At 40.5% G+C, this 16,701-nt stretch overlaps 1 protein-coding gene across 2 annotated transcripts in view; it reads left to right on the top strand.

The window, feature by feature from the left end:
- Positions 1-16,701, top strand: part of TFDP2 (transcription factor Dp-2 (E2F dimerization partner 2)) — a 100,156-nt gene that overhangs the window by 32,580 nt on the left and 50,875 nt on the right. For both annotated transcript variants that reach the window (XM_006895102.1, XM_006895103.1), the window contains 2 exons: positions 6,372-6,493; positions 7,994-8,041. In XM_006895102.1, coding sequence (XP_006895164.1) covers positions 6,372-6,493; positions 7,994-8,041 — 170 coding nt within the window. The remainder of the gene's footprint in view (positions 1-6,371; positions 6,494-7,993; positions 8,042-16,701) is intronic.

The raw sequence follows: 16,701 nt of genomic DNA, 5'->3' as shown, positions 1-16,701 counted from the left end.
GCAGGAGGGGAAGACCCTCTATGAGATGGATTGATACGGTGACTGGGGTAATCGGGATGGGTGTGTCAGAGGCAGTGCGATTGGCGCAGGATAGGGCAGGGTTTAGGGCTGTTGTGCATAGGGTCGCTATGAGTCGGAAACGACTCGACGGCACATAACAACAACAACAGCAACATAGGAAAGGGAGCAAACCTAGAGAGAACAAACTTGTGAGTTACAAATAGAAAGCCTTTGAGGGTGTTGCTTTCAGGTTTACTTGGGGGGAGGGTGGCAGAAGGTGGCCTAGGTAACATTGGATACCCTAGGCATTCCTTTATTTATTTTTTTTTTTTCTTCCTTCCCCACCCAGGGGTCAAATGGCACAGTCGGGACTGAGGAGCTCACCCTGAGCGCCGCGACGGCTTGCTCCGAGCCAGGGGCCGAGGGCAGCCCACCCCGGGCAGAGGGCCACAACGGCTGGCCCCGAGCCAGGGGCTGAGGGCAGCCCGCTGGTCTATATGTCTTTTGTGTCAGTCCCAGGCTGTTTTGAAAAGTACTAAACCATTGAGTTAGGAATTTATTTTCAGTACTTCTATCTTATCTATGGAGCATGTAATACCAGTGCTGTGAACTGTATTAAATTCTAGTTAACTTAAACAAAACTATCTAGTAATAAATGTAATTTAAAGTATGAGTGTATACTTTAAACATAGCCACTGTCCTTGGCAGTTGAGAACTGCCTATTTGTCTGCAAAATCCAGCCTACAGATCCCCCACAATTTACTGTCATTGTAGTTTACTGTCACAGTCTATCTCTAAATTCATGACACATAACCTGACTGAACTGTCCCCATTTCAGGGTAAGTAGTATATTTTCAAACATCTCTTTAGTATGTGTGCCTTGTTAGCTACTACTGTATTTACACATGTAATAAGATGCCTAACTTTAAGCATTTAGAAATGTGATTATATACACGTATAAATTAAATAAGCATATGCAGATGACACAAGCCTGCTTGCTGAAACTGAGGAGGACCTGAAGCGCTTGCTACAGAAGGTCAAGGACTGCAGCCTTCAATATGGATTGAAGCTCAACATCAAGAAAACAGAGATTTTTACCACCGGGCCAGTTGGCAGTATCATGATGTATGGAGAAGAGATTGAGGTTGTTAACAGTTACAGCTTGCTTGACTGCACAGTCAACACTGTTGGCACCAGCAGTCTCGAAATCAAAAGACAAATTGCATTAGGTAAATCTGCTGTCAGGGACCTTTCCAGAGTACTCAGGAGCAACGATTTCAGTCTGGAAACTAAGGTGTGCCTGATCCAGGCCATGGTCTTTGCAATTACTCAGAGAGCTGGACAATGACCAAGGATGATGATGACTGAGTTGTGGTGCTGGAGAAGAGTCTTGAACATACCATGGACCACCAAGAAATCAAATAAGTCTATCTTGGAGAAGGTGGAGCTAGTTTCTCTGTCATGGCTAGGACTTTGCAGCTCCATCTCACATTCTTTGGTCATATGGCCGGCCAGGAGAGAGAGGACCTTGGAGAAGGACATCATTTTTGGAAGAGTAGAGGGACAGCACAGGAGAGGAAGACCTCCGATGAGTGGATTGACACAGTAACTAGGGCAGTGAGATTGGTGTGTCGGAGTCAGTGAGACTGGCTCAGGACAGGGCAGCCTTCTGAGCTGCTGTACATAGGGTCACTGTGAGTCACAGGCAACTCGACGGCACTAACAACAACAACAGCAACAATCAGAAGTATTAATCTATAGTCTTTGACCTTAGACCTAAATGCAAAAGTTTGCATTTTCCCCATTGAAGAGATGAATGACTAGTTTGTTGGTTTTAGATTCTGAGATCTCAGGATTACAAACATCCCTGTTAGGATTTGAGTTTTAATAGCTGTAATTCTGGCCTATGTCACGGTAATTTAACTTTACGATCATAGCTTTGTGATCATAGTTATTTTGTTTCCAAGGTTAAAAATGGTATATTCCTTATAGGGAAAAACTGAAATTTTGTAAAGAAAAGCAAAATCCTTTAGCAGGAGACTTTCTGTTTATGTAGATGACATTTCCCTTCATAATTAATGCCTCTGCTGGTTTTGGCTTTTCTAACTGTAGATGGCAGTAGAACCCGTTAGGTCACTCAAAGGCAGAAAAATCTTCCAAGGGAGGTTCTGTCACTTGATTAGTTTTCAGTTTAAAGTGTTAGAGAATTTACATGATTACAGTTAAATGGAAAATCCCATTTTCTTTATTTGTGTTAGGGGGAACCTATAAACTCTGAAATTCCGAATAATAAGTGTTCCTTTTTCTTGGATCTGCTAGACACTAAAAGTACTCTACTTTGAACAATTGTTAAATTGTTAACTTGTAACACTATGTTTAACAATTATTATTAGGGACCATCGAGGAATCTACAATTCACATTGACCCTATGAACAATAGATCTGATCCTTGCCCTATCACACAACCCTCATCATCTCTAATATACTCCATTCATAGAAACCCTGTGAAACCTTGTGCTTCCTCTAAGATAGACTTGTTTGTTCTTTTGGGAGTCTGTGAGTTATTCAGTAACCTCCAGCACCACAACTCAAAGGCATCAGTTCCTCTGCAATCCTTATTCTTCATTCCGTTCCCAAACACATAGCAAGTAATTGAGAAGACCATAACTCGGGATTGAGCATACCTTTGTCCTTAAAAACACATCATTGTTCTTTAGCGCTTTGGAGAGGTCCTTGACAGTAGATTTCCCCCAGTGCAATGGGTCTTGATTTCTTGACTGCTGTTACCTTGGGTGTTGATTGTGGATCCAAGTAAAATGCAGTCTTTTGCTTCAGTCTTTTGTCCATGCATCACAATGTTGCCTGTTGGTCCAGTGGTGAGCAAATTTTATTCTTAATATTGAGATGTACTTCTTATTGAAGGTTTTATCTTCGAAATTCTGTAGCAGATATTTCACTCCTTTTTATTTTCAGCAAGCCAGATTATGTTAGCTGTATAATATAGGTAGTTGATGAGTCTTCTTCCAATCTTGATGCCATTTCTCAAATGATTTGCTCAGCATTCACATTGAATAGATATGGAGAAATGATAAACCGTACTACACCTTTCCTGATTTTAAACCATGCAGTATTACTTTGCTTTGTTCTGATAATAGCCTTTTAGTCTGTTTTTCATGAGCACAATTATGTCTTCTGGGATTCCCATTCTTCTCAGTGTTAGCGATAATTTGTTGTGATCCACACAGTCAAAGGCATTTGCATCATCAGTTAAACATAGGTACACATCTTTCTGGTATTCTTTTCTTTCCGCTAAGATCTAGCTGACACCAGAAATTATGTCCTTGGTTCCACAACCTCTTCTGAATACATCTTAGACTTCTGGCATTTCTCTGTGGATGTGTCATTCCAGCCATTTTTTAATAATCTTCAAGATTTTGTGTGTGATGTTAATGCCATTTTTTTGGTAATTTCCACCTTCTGTTGTTATATCATCATTTTGGAATGGGAATAAATATGGTTGGGTCTCTTCCAGTAAGTTGGCTATGTAGCTGCCTCCCAAATTTCTTGACTGGTAGGCACATCTACTTTTGTTGTTGTTGTTGTTACACTTCAGTTGATAGCCTACCAATACCTGGGGCCCTGTTTTTCCCCCCAGTGTCTTCACTGCAGCTTGAACTTACTCATTACCATTAGTTCATAAGCTACTTCCTGAGATGGTTCTGTGTCATTGATTCCTTTTGACACAGTGATTTTGTGTATTCCTCCATCAGCCAGTTAGTTCCTTCTGGTACAGTGACTGCATATTCCCTCTATCTTCTGTTGACGCTTCCTGGATCATTTAAGATTTTGCCCTTAGAATCCTTCAGTATTGTAACTGAAGACTTGAATGGTTTTTCAGTTTGTTAAGCTTGAGGGATGCTGAGTGGGTTTTTCTCTTTTGATTTTCTACCTCCCCTTCTTGGCACAGTTTGTTGTAGTACTGTGTTTTGTTTTCTCGAGCTGCCCTCTAAAATCTTCTGTTTATTTCTTTAACTTCAGCATTTCTTCGTTTTGCCTCCCTGTGTTCTAGTGTAGTTTTTAGAGTCTCTTCTCATGTCCATTTTGGTCTTGACAGCTTATCTGGCCTTTGATCATTAGGGTTCAGTGCATAAAATCTATTCTTTTTTTAAATAAATTTTATTCTTTTGTGTGTGTGTACAGTCAAATCAGATCTGACTGGTAGAGGAGGAGATTGCCCCTCCTTCTTCAGCAGAGCATCTGGTGGATTCAAACTGTGTACCTCTGGGATTGCAGTGCAGTTTCTTGCCACTAGGCCTCCAGACCTCCGTTATAAAATCTATTCTTACAGTGGTTTTAAAATTCAAGTGGGATAGACACACGGTCATATTTGGGCTCTAGTGGACATATTTTAATTTTCAACTGCTGTTTGGGCCTCCAGTTGAGTAGTTGAGGATCTGTTTCACTATTGACCGCCACTGGCCCAACTCTATCCATAGATGTAGTCAGTCTGATTGCTGTGTAGTCCATGAAGTAAGCTCCATGTGTATAGTTGCTGTTTTGGTTTGGTTTTGTTTTTTTAAAAAGGTATTTACGATGAATATATCATTAACTTTACAAAATTATATCACTTGAGCTCCATCTTCATTTTTGTCACCATGTCCGTATTTTCCAATTCACGATTATCCTTCTTTATTTACCACTTTCACATTCCAGGTTATCATTAGTGCCTCTTGATTGCAGAGATTGGTAGCATTCCTCCATTTCGTCATCTTTTGCTGTAGTGTTTGCTGCATATATTTGAATAGTAAGTTATAGCAACAGGTTTTCCATGTGTTCATATGAATAGCATCCTGTTTCTCATTGTACTTCAGGACTGATCTTGGCATGTTCTTTTTTTTTTTAAATTTTATTTTACTCTTCTTCCCCGGCAGACCATCTGGTGGATTCGAACCGTGCGCCTCTGGGATTGTAGTTGCAGCTCCTTGCCAGTAGGCCACCAGAGCTCCCCGGCATGTTCTTTTTGACTATGAATGCAACATCATTCTACCTTAAATTGTATCCCTATCCCTAGCACCATAGATCTTTTCATTTTCTGATTCATAGTGGCCATCTCAGCTCAGTAATGCCTAGAATGTAGATTTAGATGCTAATATTTAGGATTCGTGTACTTCAGTACAAGGATGTAAGCAAATCAAAAGTATTGTTTATACTTCAGGTAAGTGGTGTTACATACACTTTAAGGTGCTTAGGTAGTTTGGTAGTAAGGAGTTGTGCTGCCAACCCAAAGGTATGTGGTTCAAATCTACCAGCTGCTCTGGAAGAAAATGATAGTCTTCTCTGTGTGGTACATTGCCTCTGAAAATCTGCTAGAGGGTCAACTATGGCCAGGTTTCACCTCAGTGGTGCACAACAACGAGAATGTTGTTGTTGTTGTTATGTGCCGTCGAGTCGCTTGCGACTCATAGTGACCCTATGTACAACAGCCCTAAACTCTGCTCTGTCCTGTGCCGGTTGCACTGTCTCTGACACTCCCATCCCGATTATCCCAAGTCACTGAATCAATCCACCTCATAGAGGACTTTCCCCTCCTGCGCTGTCCCTCCACCCTCCCAGGCATGATGTCCTTCTCCAAGGACTGGTCTCTCCTTAACAACATGTCCAGAGTATGTTAGATGGAGCCTCAGAATCCTTGCCTCCAAGGAGCCACCAGATTTAACCCTTTCTAGGATGAATCTGTTTGTTTTCCTAGCAGTCCATGATACTCTCAATACTCTTCTCCAGCACCACAGCTCAAAGGCACCAATTCTCCTTCTATCCTCCCTAGTTGTTGTCCAACTCTCTGATGCATAACAAGTGATAGCAAAGACCATGGCCTGTATCAGATGCACCTTAGTCTCCAGAAAGATACCATTGCTCTTCAGTACTTTGGAGAGGTCCCTAACAGCAGACTTTCCCATGGCAATGCGCCTTTTAATTTCCTGGCTATTGGTGCCAAGACTGTTGACTGTGGAGCCAAGCAGACTAAAGCTGTGTACAATTTCAATCTCTTCACCATCCATCCTGATGCTGCCAATTGGCCCAGTGGTGAGAATCTTTGTCTTCTTGACATTGAGCCTTAATCCATATTGAAGGCTGCAGTCCCTGACCCTCTGCAGCAAATGCTTCAGGTCCTCAGGTCCTCCTCACTTTCAGCAAGCAGCGTTGTGCCATCTGCATAACGCAGATGGTTGATAGATCTTCCACTAATCTTGACCCCACATTTCTCCTCATAAAACCCTATATTTAGAACAACAAGAATAAGTAAATTTTAACATATTATTTATGTTAATAATCTTTTCTTTCATATTGTTTTCTTTGTTCCTAATTTTACAGATTATAAGCACACCGCAGAGACTAACCACTTCAGGAAGTGTTCTGATCGGGAGTCCTTATACCCCTGCACCAGCAATGGTTACTCAGACTCACATTGCCGAAAGCACTGGTTGGGTCCCAGGGTAAGGATGTGACTTATTAAATATAATGTCTGACTTCTTCTCATGGTTTGTGTTTGATTCTCATTTTATAGTAGTAGCTAAACAGATAAACCAGCTATTATCTAGTCAGCCTGACTCCCGGTGGCCCGGTGCATATCATATTAGAATTGTGGTCTGTAGGATTCTGGGTGGCCTGTTTGCCAACTTTGCTTCCAAGGCACTTCTGGGTGGACTTGAACCTTAACTTTTTATTTTTTTTAGTGACCAAGTCTGCTCTTTGCACATGTAGAGCGCACTGTTTTAGACTAGTTCCTAAAAGTTACTATTTTCTTTAAAATCACTATTTTATTTTATGTCATTTTACATCACATTTCAGAAATGAAGCCACTCTTCAGCAACCGTTTTCTAATAAATAACCTATAATGAAAGCTTCTGAATTTTCAGCTCTGAAATATTTTATATAATTACAGTACTTAGCTGCTTTGGAGATGTAAAAATTGTATTATATTACACGGAAGAAACATTACTGGAGGCAGAATTTTACTTATTAATTTTTATTCCCTTAAAAAGAAAGAGACCAATTAATTTTAAACTTTATTTTTCTCTTCATTCTTTTAAGCATTGAACAGAATAAATTCCCTGTATATTACTTACTTGTAGTTTTTAGTGTCATAATTTTACATTCTTTATCTTTACCAGTACACATTTTCTTAGTTGATTTTTCTCTGTATTATATACTTTGAGGGCTTCATCCTTCTATTTTAAACAAAACAAAACAGAAACAACAAAAACACTTAAGTGAATGGCTCCCAAGTTTGCTCACTTCTTCCATTTGATATTATTGACGTGGTTGTGTACTGCACCAGGAGTTCTATGTTTGACTTAGAGTTCTAGCAAGCAGAACTGCTCATTGAGTGGGAATCTTCTTGATTAGAGGATTTTCAGAATAAACAAACAATTTTGGCAGTGTTTTTAAACTCCTCCCCCAATGACACTGAAAAGTTAACTATACATACATACTTTATGTTACCACATGCTATGAGATGATAGTCAACTGTAATTCGTAGACTTTATTCATGTTCTTATAAAAATCCTCATGTACATCTATCTACAGAGTATTTTAGCATCCTCTTGAAGGATTATAGTGTGAGAGCCACGTCTGTCCCGGTAGGGTTGCCTCTAAAATGACCAGGATTTGCCATGCTTGATTTAATAGTGTCACATTGTCTGTCATTTTTGTAACCAGTAGGACTTTTCTCTTCTGTAAATCTGCAGTGTTTTCCTCTCTAAAGATTTGTTGAGCTGGTTTCATCCTGTGACAGTACTTCCTGTATTGTAATTTCTTAGCCCCATGAATTTTTTTACTTTATGTACATACCTCTTACATTTGTTACTTTTTGTGTTTGGATGCACTCAGTGTGGGATTGATTAGACAAATTACAATACATTTCTCATGAAAGAAAGTTGCGTTTATAGATGTGTTCTTTTTATGCTATCTTTTTCTTTTTTTTTTTTTTTTAGTGATAGAAAACGGGCTAGAGAATTTATAGACTCTGGTTTTTCAGAAAGGTGAGTGTAAGTCTAAGTAAGTATTGTATTTGGGAGATTCTAGCTTGTGGAGAGAGTTTTGGTGCTCAGACTGTATCCTAGTTTAAGTAAAGAGATGTTTCCTTAGAATCTTAGGATTGTGCTTCTTAATTCTGAATGTCCCGTCAGAATCACGTGTGGTCTGTGAATTAAGCTTTAAATGCCTGCTGAATCAGAAATCCCAGGGTTAAAAGATTTTGTTTAGGATCACTATTTGATGGCTGTTCTTTGCAAGCCTCTAAGCTAGAAGTTATGCAATGTTACAATGTGTTAAAATATGAGGTTTTGTCTTTGAGGCAGCTGAGTGCTCTTGGAATGACTTCCCCTAGTCTAGATAAACTTAGCTTACTTTTGATCTGAGATTTTTTTCTTTATTTAAAATGGTATTTTAGTCTCCTTCTACTTGTTAGGGCAACTCCTGTAAATAGAGTTTTCTGCCTTCTGTATTTTCTTAATTGATGATCTCTGATTTGCTGTGCACTCTGGAATCTTGGAGGTAGAAATAATGGAGGCTGTTTTCTTGCATTGACTCTGTCACTTCTTAGTTCCTTCTTGATGGCCTTTGTTCTTCGCCTCTGGAGTCTCAACTGTTTAATCTGTCTGGGATCTAAAATAATGCTAAGATACTGATGCATCATATAAATACATGATGATGTATTCCTTTCTCTCCAGTGGAAAATCCTTTCTTTAAGCTCATTGGATCTCTTTGCTTTTATCTTTGGAAATGGCAGGAATACAAATTCTTACGGATGTCTTTAGCAATGGTTAAGGCATCTGTGAAGATGGAACTCTCCTTTGGTTTGGATAATGAGACACTAATACAGAGAACAGTATTAGAGACAAAATGCTGCTTGTTCTGTTTTATAGAGTGAACAGTAAAGATCACATACACAAGTGTGCTGTGACTTAGTGTTAGAGCCACTGACTTGGTTTTCTCGTTTCTGCATTTGGTTCAAGTGGCCTTTGATTCTAGTTGGTTTTATTGTTCTTTGTTTAATTTCAATTGTAAATAACTATAATTTAGTAAAGTGGTGCTTCATTTCTTCACCTTAGGTTCATATAACCTTAATTTTTCTTTTTTTTAAATCAAGTTTCTCCTTGGAGGCTAGGATTTTGAAGCTCCGTCTGACATACTTTGGGCATGTGGCCAGGAGGGACCAGTCCTTGGAGAGGGACATCATGCTTGGAAGGGAGGAGGGACAGCGCAGGAGAGGAAGACCCTGGATGAGATGGATTGATATAGGACCTGGGGAAGGTTAGGTGTGTTAGAGTTAGTGAGACTGGCTCAGGATAGAGCAGACTTCAGAGCTGCTGTACACAGGGTTGCTGTGAGTCACAGGTGACTTGTTGGTACATAACAACAACAACATTGGATTTTACTTATAACTCAGTTTATATAGTACAGCTAATTATCAAAATCCATTTAATTAGTGTTTGTGAACCATTTCAATACTGTCTATGAAATCTTTGTTCAGTAAATATATTTTGAAGATCTGCTTGATGCTGGTATATCTGCTAAGTGTTGGTATGGTTCAGGCCTGGAGATAGTAATAAACAAGATAACTTTGGTCTCTGCCTAGAGCTTGTTATATTTTGGGGGAGGAGGGCTGCTGTGCACCTGACCCAATCTATGGTCTTTTCAGTCACCTTATATGCTTGTGAAAGTTGGACAATAAGGAAAACCACAGAATTGGTGCTTTTTCATGGTGGTGTTGGCAAGGAATATTGAATCCACCACAGACTCCCAGAAGAAGTGGTCCATCTGTTCTGGAAGCTGTGCCCCTGTGATGGTCCTTAGAGGCCCAGATGACAAGATTTTGTTTCATATACTTGAGACTTTTTCTTAAAAGGCACCAGGCCTGGGGAAAGATGTTAGGCATGTTGTAGAGGGTCCACTAAAGAGAGGAGACTGATCAATGAGATTGATTGACAGCGGCTGCAATGATGGAATCAGACCCACTAGCGATTGTGAGGGTCAAGCATGTTGGACAGTTGTACGTATGGTCATTATGTATTGGAAAAGACTCAAGAATGCTGAACAGCAGTTTAGCATTTGAGGTAGGTGCTATGCAAGCAAACAAAGGATGATAAGTAGATAGTACTGGAAGGGTGGTAGCCATACTGGGGAATGATTCTGAAGTCAGCTGCATTTGAATTGAGATTAAAAAAATGCCAGGGCTCCAGGAGCAGAGTGGGAGTATTCTAGACAGAAAGGATGGCAGATGCAAAACTCAGAAGTGGTGAGTTAGCATTATATGTTTGAAGTCACATAATGTTAAAGACAAAGAGTGATAGATGGAAATGGAGAGGCAGGCTTGGCTCAAAACATGAGTGATTCTGTAAGTTGTGGAGGAGAATCTGGGTTTTGTTCTAAGCAGAGTTTTAAGCAGAGAAGTGGCATCATCTGCTTTACACTGGCTGCTGGGTAAGTAGATAATGGAGACTAAGATAAGAGCATGGATTGGAGAGGTTAGGGCATGGAGTGATGTAGACCAGGGGGCTCATGAAGGTGACAGCTAGCAGTAGAGATGAGGGGGGAAGTGTTTAAGTTTTAAAGTCAGACCCACAGGATTTACTAGTAAATTGAATGAAGGTAAGGATGACTTTTGAAGGATTTTTAGGGGGTATGAACAGTTACATGATTGTTGGTGCCATTACATTGGTGGTAATTAGATAGTTTGGAAAGGAACTGAGAGTTTTGATTTGGACCTGCAAAGTCTGAAAAGCCGTATTGGTTATCCAAGTGATGATATCAATAGCATACAAATATTATCACTACCGAGCTCTGGTCGCCTAGTGGTGGGAGGCTGCGCTGCAATCCTGAAGGCACGTAGTTCAGGACCACAGCTGCCTGCAAGGGAAGGATGGGCAGTCTTCTCCCGTGAGATAAACTGCTTCTGGGACTCATTAGAGAGTCAGCTATGGGTTGGTTGCAACACTACGGTAGACAACAACATACAAATAGATTTAGTTTTTTTAAAAGTATCACTACCATAAAAGTAGCCAGGCTATAAGGAGGGAGATGATAATACATAAGGAAGAAATACTTTTGAGTGTATGTCAACTGCAGTTGTACAGATACATATGTTTAGAAGGGAAAACCTCTGAATTAGCTCAAAAGAATAACTTTGATTTGTCTATGATTAATTATTTACAAATTGGGATGACGTTCTCTCCTGCAGAGGGAACACATGTGCCTGAGGGTTGAGAGTTTACAGAGGCTTAAGCACAAGTGATTATTTTTCTTTTCCTGAATATATGTTTCTGTGGTAACAAAATGAATAATGATAAGGGAGTCAGCATTAAAAAGTAACTCCTGAAAATTTGGCCTCTTGTATTAGTTTGGTTTTTTTCTTTTCTTTTTTTTTACACTTCTTTTTTTAAATTGAGATTTTAACAGACGTTTGCAGAGAACTTGGATTTCCATTCATTTGTTGGGCCTCTTGTATTTGTAGTGTTGTTGTTATTGTTGTTGCTGCTGTTAGGCGCCATTGAGTTGAATATGATTCGTAGCATCTTTGAACAACGGATCTGAGCCCTGTCCTTTCCTGAGCCATCCTTGTCATCTCTGACACACTTGAGCCCATTGCTACAGTCATGGTCATTCCATGTCATTGAGGGTCCTCCTCCTTTGCTGTTCTTTGCAAGCATGGTGGCCCTTTCCAAAGGTTAGCCTGAGAGACCTCTTGAAATGAAAATGAAGAAAGCACTCTGCCTTTTTCATTAATAACCTCACATACATAGGTTGCAAACAAAGAAATTATAACCCAAGACTGACACTTGGAGAATGCCAAGGAAATGTAATCTCCTGCCCTAGGAAAATTCAAAAATCATAGTATACCTCACACACAATCTTTCCTTTTACAGCATTTGTTATTTTGGGGAGGAGAGAGATACCAGATCACTATTTACTTGCCTAAGAGCCATTCAGCCAGATGTGAAGGCTGCCAGCCAGCTCAACCCTGTGACACAGAGGTTGTAGGAAGCTTCCGCAGTGGGAAGAACTTTGCACACAGGAAGCCCATATAAGCGATGTTCCCAACAATTGTTAACATGAAAAAAGTAATGAGGTGAATTGACACAGTGACTGCAGCAGTGGGCTCAAGTACTTCAGAGACGGTGAGGATGGCACGGGATAAGAGGATTCAGAGCTCTTTTCCATAGAGTCTCTCTCTCTATGAGTCATACTTGACTCGACAACCCCTAACAACATCAGCCATAATATCACAGAATGAAGACCAAGGTGAATAAAGCTGAAAGTGAAAACTGAAATGAGACCATTTCCAGTAGAACAAAAAATACACAGTTCTAAATTATCATTCTTTGAAGGTTCCTAAGATAAAACAGATAAAGGATGGGCAGTCTCCTCCCTCTGAAAACCCTCTGGAGTATCAGTTCCAGTTCTGCAAGAGAGAAAACAAGATCAGCATCATAGGAAAAATGAGTAAAGAAGGGAAAAGTTTTCAGACTTAAAGCATGATTTTCAAAGTATTAAAACATGATTAACAACAACATGGAGCCAGCAAGCCAGCTAAACCCGAAAACTCCTCCCAGGTTACATTTTACAAAAATATTTATACAAAATAATATTATTGAAATTCTATTTACATTAAGGTGGCGGAAGAAAGAGGGGTGTCTATACTTTTGGTTTTCTGGTTTCTTAGATCAAAGACCTTTTGATATGAGTGGCAGCCTCATACCTTTTCTGAGACCAGGATAGTCACATTACACAGAAAAGGGAATTACACAGTCGGTGTTATAAAAGTGGATAGAGAGTCAGATGAAGCCATCTAGTCCACGTTGATGGGACATCTAAGTGTAACTCCATAAACTGTTTTAGGGGCTACTGTGCTTTTAAGGTGTAAATGCTTTGGTGCATAATAAAGGACCTTTGCCAGCAAGGTGGGTGAAACTCAAGAATCAGCTGGTATGAAGGTTTCTCTGAACTTGCTATATGATTTCAGATTCAGCTTAATATTCAACAGCTATCGTTACTGGGCAGCCACATGGTGGTTTTACCCTGAAACAGTAGGAGCACCCATCTGGCCTCCAGGGTGGCATCTTTCTCGTTAGCTCTGTAGTCCTCGCAGAGCAGACACTGTAGGTTAATGTTAATTCTGGTTGAATGCTTAGTTATCACAGAACATGCCCTTTCTAGATCGCTTCCCATGGGAAGTTCATTCAGGACTCACTCACATGACACCTGAAAGCTCTTAGCAAAGTGTTAAAAGTTGTTAAAAGGGAACACTATTAGACATTTATTAGATATGTGATTCTTAAAGACTTTTGTGTTCTAATCTTTAAATTGTGTTTTCACTGTTGTGATAAAGTCTTTCAATGACTCCCTTATTCACTTATTGCCTTTAGTGAGAACTGACTCGTAGGTGACCCTCTAGTGGCTTTTCAGAGGCTGAAATCACATGGGAGGAGAGGACTATATATTTTTCATTTTTGTGAGTTCTCAGTGGTCTGTTTTGCCTACTTGTGTCCTCATTTGTGCTTCAGTTCTGTGTTGCGTATAAATATTCTGATATCTTAAGGGAATTCTGGTGGCCTAGTGACAAGAAGCTGCTGTGCAATCCTGAATGCTTGTGATTCGAATCCACCAGATGCTCCGCTGGAGAAGGATGGGCAATCTCCTCCTGTGCCAGTCGGATCTGACTCATGATACACAACAAGAAAAAAAAAACAAAACCAAAAAGAAAAAAGATAAAAAAAGTCTGGCATCTTAAGAATGGAAAACACACCTTGAGTATAGCATGTTTGTTCCATCTTTTAATCCTCATAACAAATTTGTGAAGGTATTTGTGTCCTCACTTTTCAGATGAAGGTTGCTTGATCAGCTATGAATGAATAAAATGCTTAAAATATATAGCTATTGCTCATTTTGCTCCATTTGTTACATAGCTATTTGACACCAAGTCACTTGTGACTCATAGTGACCCTGTAAACAGCGGGTGTGGACCCTGCCCAAACCTGCATTGTACTCAACATCTTTAACATACCTGAGCCCACTGTGGCAGCCATTGGGTCACTCCAGCTTGTGAGAATTCCTCTTAGCCCTCCTCCTTTTCAAGCTTGATAGTCTTTTCCAAAGATTGCCCCCTCCTAAAAACGTGCTCAAAGTATATGAGGTGAGGTTTCACCATCCTTGTCTCTAAGTAATATCCTGGTTTCACTTTCTCGAAGACAGACTTTTTGTTCTCTTGGAAGCCAATGGAGTATTTCGTGCTCCTCTCCAGCAACAGCACTCAAAAGCCTTAATTATTCTTCTGTCCTTCTTCATCACTGTCCAACTTTCAGATGCATAGCAAGTGGTTGAGAAGACCATGCTTGGATCAGGTGCACCTCAGTCTTTAAACTGACATCGTTGCTCCTTAGTTCTCTGGATAGGTCCCTTTCCCAATGTGACTCCTCTTGATTTCTTGACTGCTGGTTCCAAGAGTGTTGCTTGTGGATCCAAGGAAGAGCAATCATTGACAACTTCAGTCCTTTCTGTCCATCATGATGTTGCCTGTTGCCCAGTAGTGAGAATTTTTATTTCTTTTTTAAAAATTGATTTGCTTACAAAGTTCATATACATTGTGTTTCACATTGTGTTCTTACAATCATTCTCATGCATTATGTTTTATAAAATTAATCACCATTGGACTTTGCCCATCATTTCCTTGCCTTTTCATCCAGATCTTTCCCATTTTCTTCCCCCGCTTCCTCCACCCTCCAAACTGCAACCTTGTGGTTTCACCCTACCCATCCTCACCTTCCACTCCCACCCCTTCCCCCCCTTGAGTTGATTCTGTGCAACAAGCACTTAAAGCCCTCCTCTCTTGGACTGAGTAGAGCTGTGTCACCTGCATAGCACAGGTTGTTCTCCCTTCCTGATGCTACATTCTTCTACATAAAGCCCATCTTCTTGTTTGGCATACAGAGTGAATAGGTATAGAGAAAGGATACAGCCCTGACGCACACCTTTCCTCACCTTAAACCATGCAGTGTTCCCTTGCTCTGCTTGGACAACAGCTTTCTGATTTAGGTATACGTGATACACACTTGAGGACAATTAAGTGTTCTGAGATTCCCGTTCTTCTCAATGTTAGCCATAATTTGTTGGGATCTACACAGTCAAAATACCTTTGCCTAGTCAATAAAACATTAAGTAGACATCCTCCTGGGTGTTCTCTGCTTTCTGCCAACATACATCTGGCATTAGCAATGATATCCCTTGTGCCATAGCCTCTTCTAAACGGAGTTTGAATTTCTGGCACTTCTCCACTGATATGCCCCTGTTGTGGTCATTTTACAATAATCTTCAAGATTTTGCTTGCATGTGATATTAATAATGTAGTTGTTGTTGTTGTTAGGTGCTGTCAAGTCACTTGCAAATCATTGTGACCCTATGTACAACAGCTCTGAAGCCTGCCCTGTCTCACTGACTTCTGATACACCTACTCCCATTGCCCCAGTTACTGTATCAACCCATCTCATCCAGGTTCGTCCTCTCCTGTGCTGTCCCCTCCACCCTTCTGAGCATGATGTCCTTCTCCACGGATTTATCCCTCCTCACCACATTTCCAAAGTATGTGAGACAGAGCTTCAAAATCTTAGCCTGCAAGGAGAAACTTGGTTTCACCCTCTTCAAGACAGACCTGTTTATTTTCTTGGCAGTCCATGGTATGTTCAAGAAACCATCCTTAGTCATCCTTAGTCCAGCTGTCTGATGCATAGCACGTAAATATCAAAACCAAGGCCTTGATCAGGCACACCTTAGTCTCTAGACTGACATCATTGCTTCTCAGTACTCTGCAAAGGTCCATGACAGCAGAGTTACCTAATAAAATTTGTCTTTTGATTTCCTGACTGCTGGTGCCAAGAGTGTTGATTTTGGAGCCGAGCGGTCTGTAACTGTCAACAACCGCATTTTCTTCTCCATCCATCCTGTGGCTACCCGTTGGCTGTGGTGAGAATCTTTGTCTTCTCGATCTTGAGCTTCAATCTTTATTGAAGGCTACAGTCCTTGACCCTCTGCAGCAAGCACTTCAGGTCCTCCTCAGTTTCAGCAAGCAGGGTTGTGTCATCTGCATAATACAGGTTGTTGATGAGTCTTCCTCCGATTCTGATGCCACATTCCTCCTCATAAAGCCCAGCTTTCTGAATGATCTGTTCTCCATATAGATTGAAAAGGTACGGAGACAGGATACACTCCTTTCCTGGTATTGAACCGTGCAATATTTCCTCCTCTACTGAGGAGTGCTTCCTGGTCCACGTATAGGTTCAGTCAAGCACAATCAAGTGTTCTGGGACTCCCATAATTTCCATATTCTGTTGGATCACCTGTTTGGAGAATGGGAATAGATATGGATCTCTTCCAGTCAGTTCAGATTTTTTGGCACAGTTTGGTGTGTATATCTAGTACTGCACCTGTAAGTTGGAATATGTCACTTGGTTATTTCATCATTTCCTGGGACTTTATTTTTTGCCAAAGCCTTCAATGCAGTTTGGACTTTTTTTATTACCATTGGTTCTTGATCATTTACTGCGTCGTGAAGAATGATTCTGTGTCGGACGGTTCTTTTTTTGGTTGTGACTCTGTAGTCCCTCATCTTCTCTCGAAGCTTCCTGAATCATTCAAGATCTGGACTCAG

This window comes from Elephantulus edwardii, unplaced genomic scaffold, assembly GCF_000299155.1.
Source record: "Elephantulus edwardii isolate Elephantulus edwardi_28Jun2011 unplaced genomic scaffold, EleEdw1.0 scaffold00158, whole genome shotgun sequence".
NCBI classification, from domain to species: Eukaryota; Metazoa; Chordata; class Mammalia; order Macroscelidea; family Macroscelididae; genus Elephantulus; species Elephantulus edwardii.
Note: the sequence above shows the minus strand (reverse complement) of the source record. Positions and strands in the feature narration are given on the sequence as shown.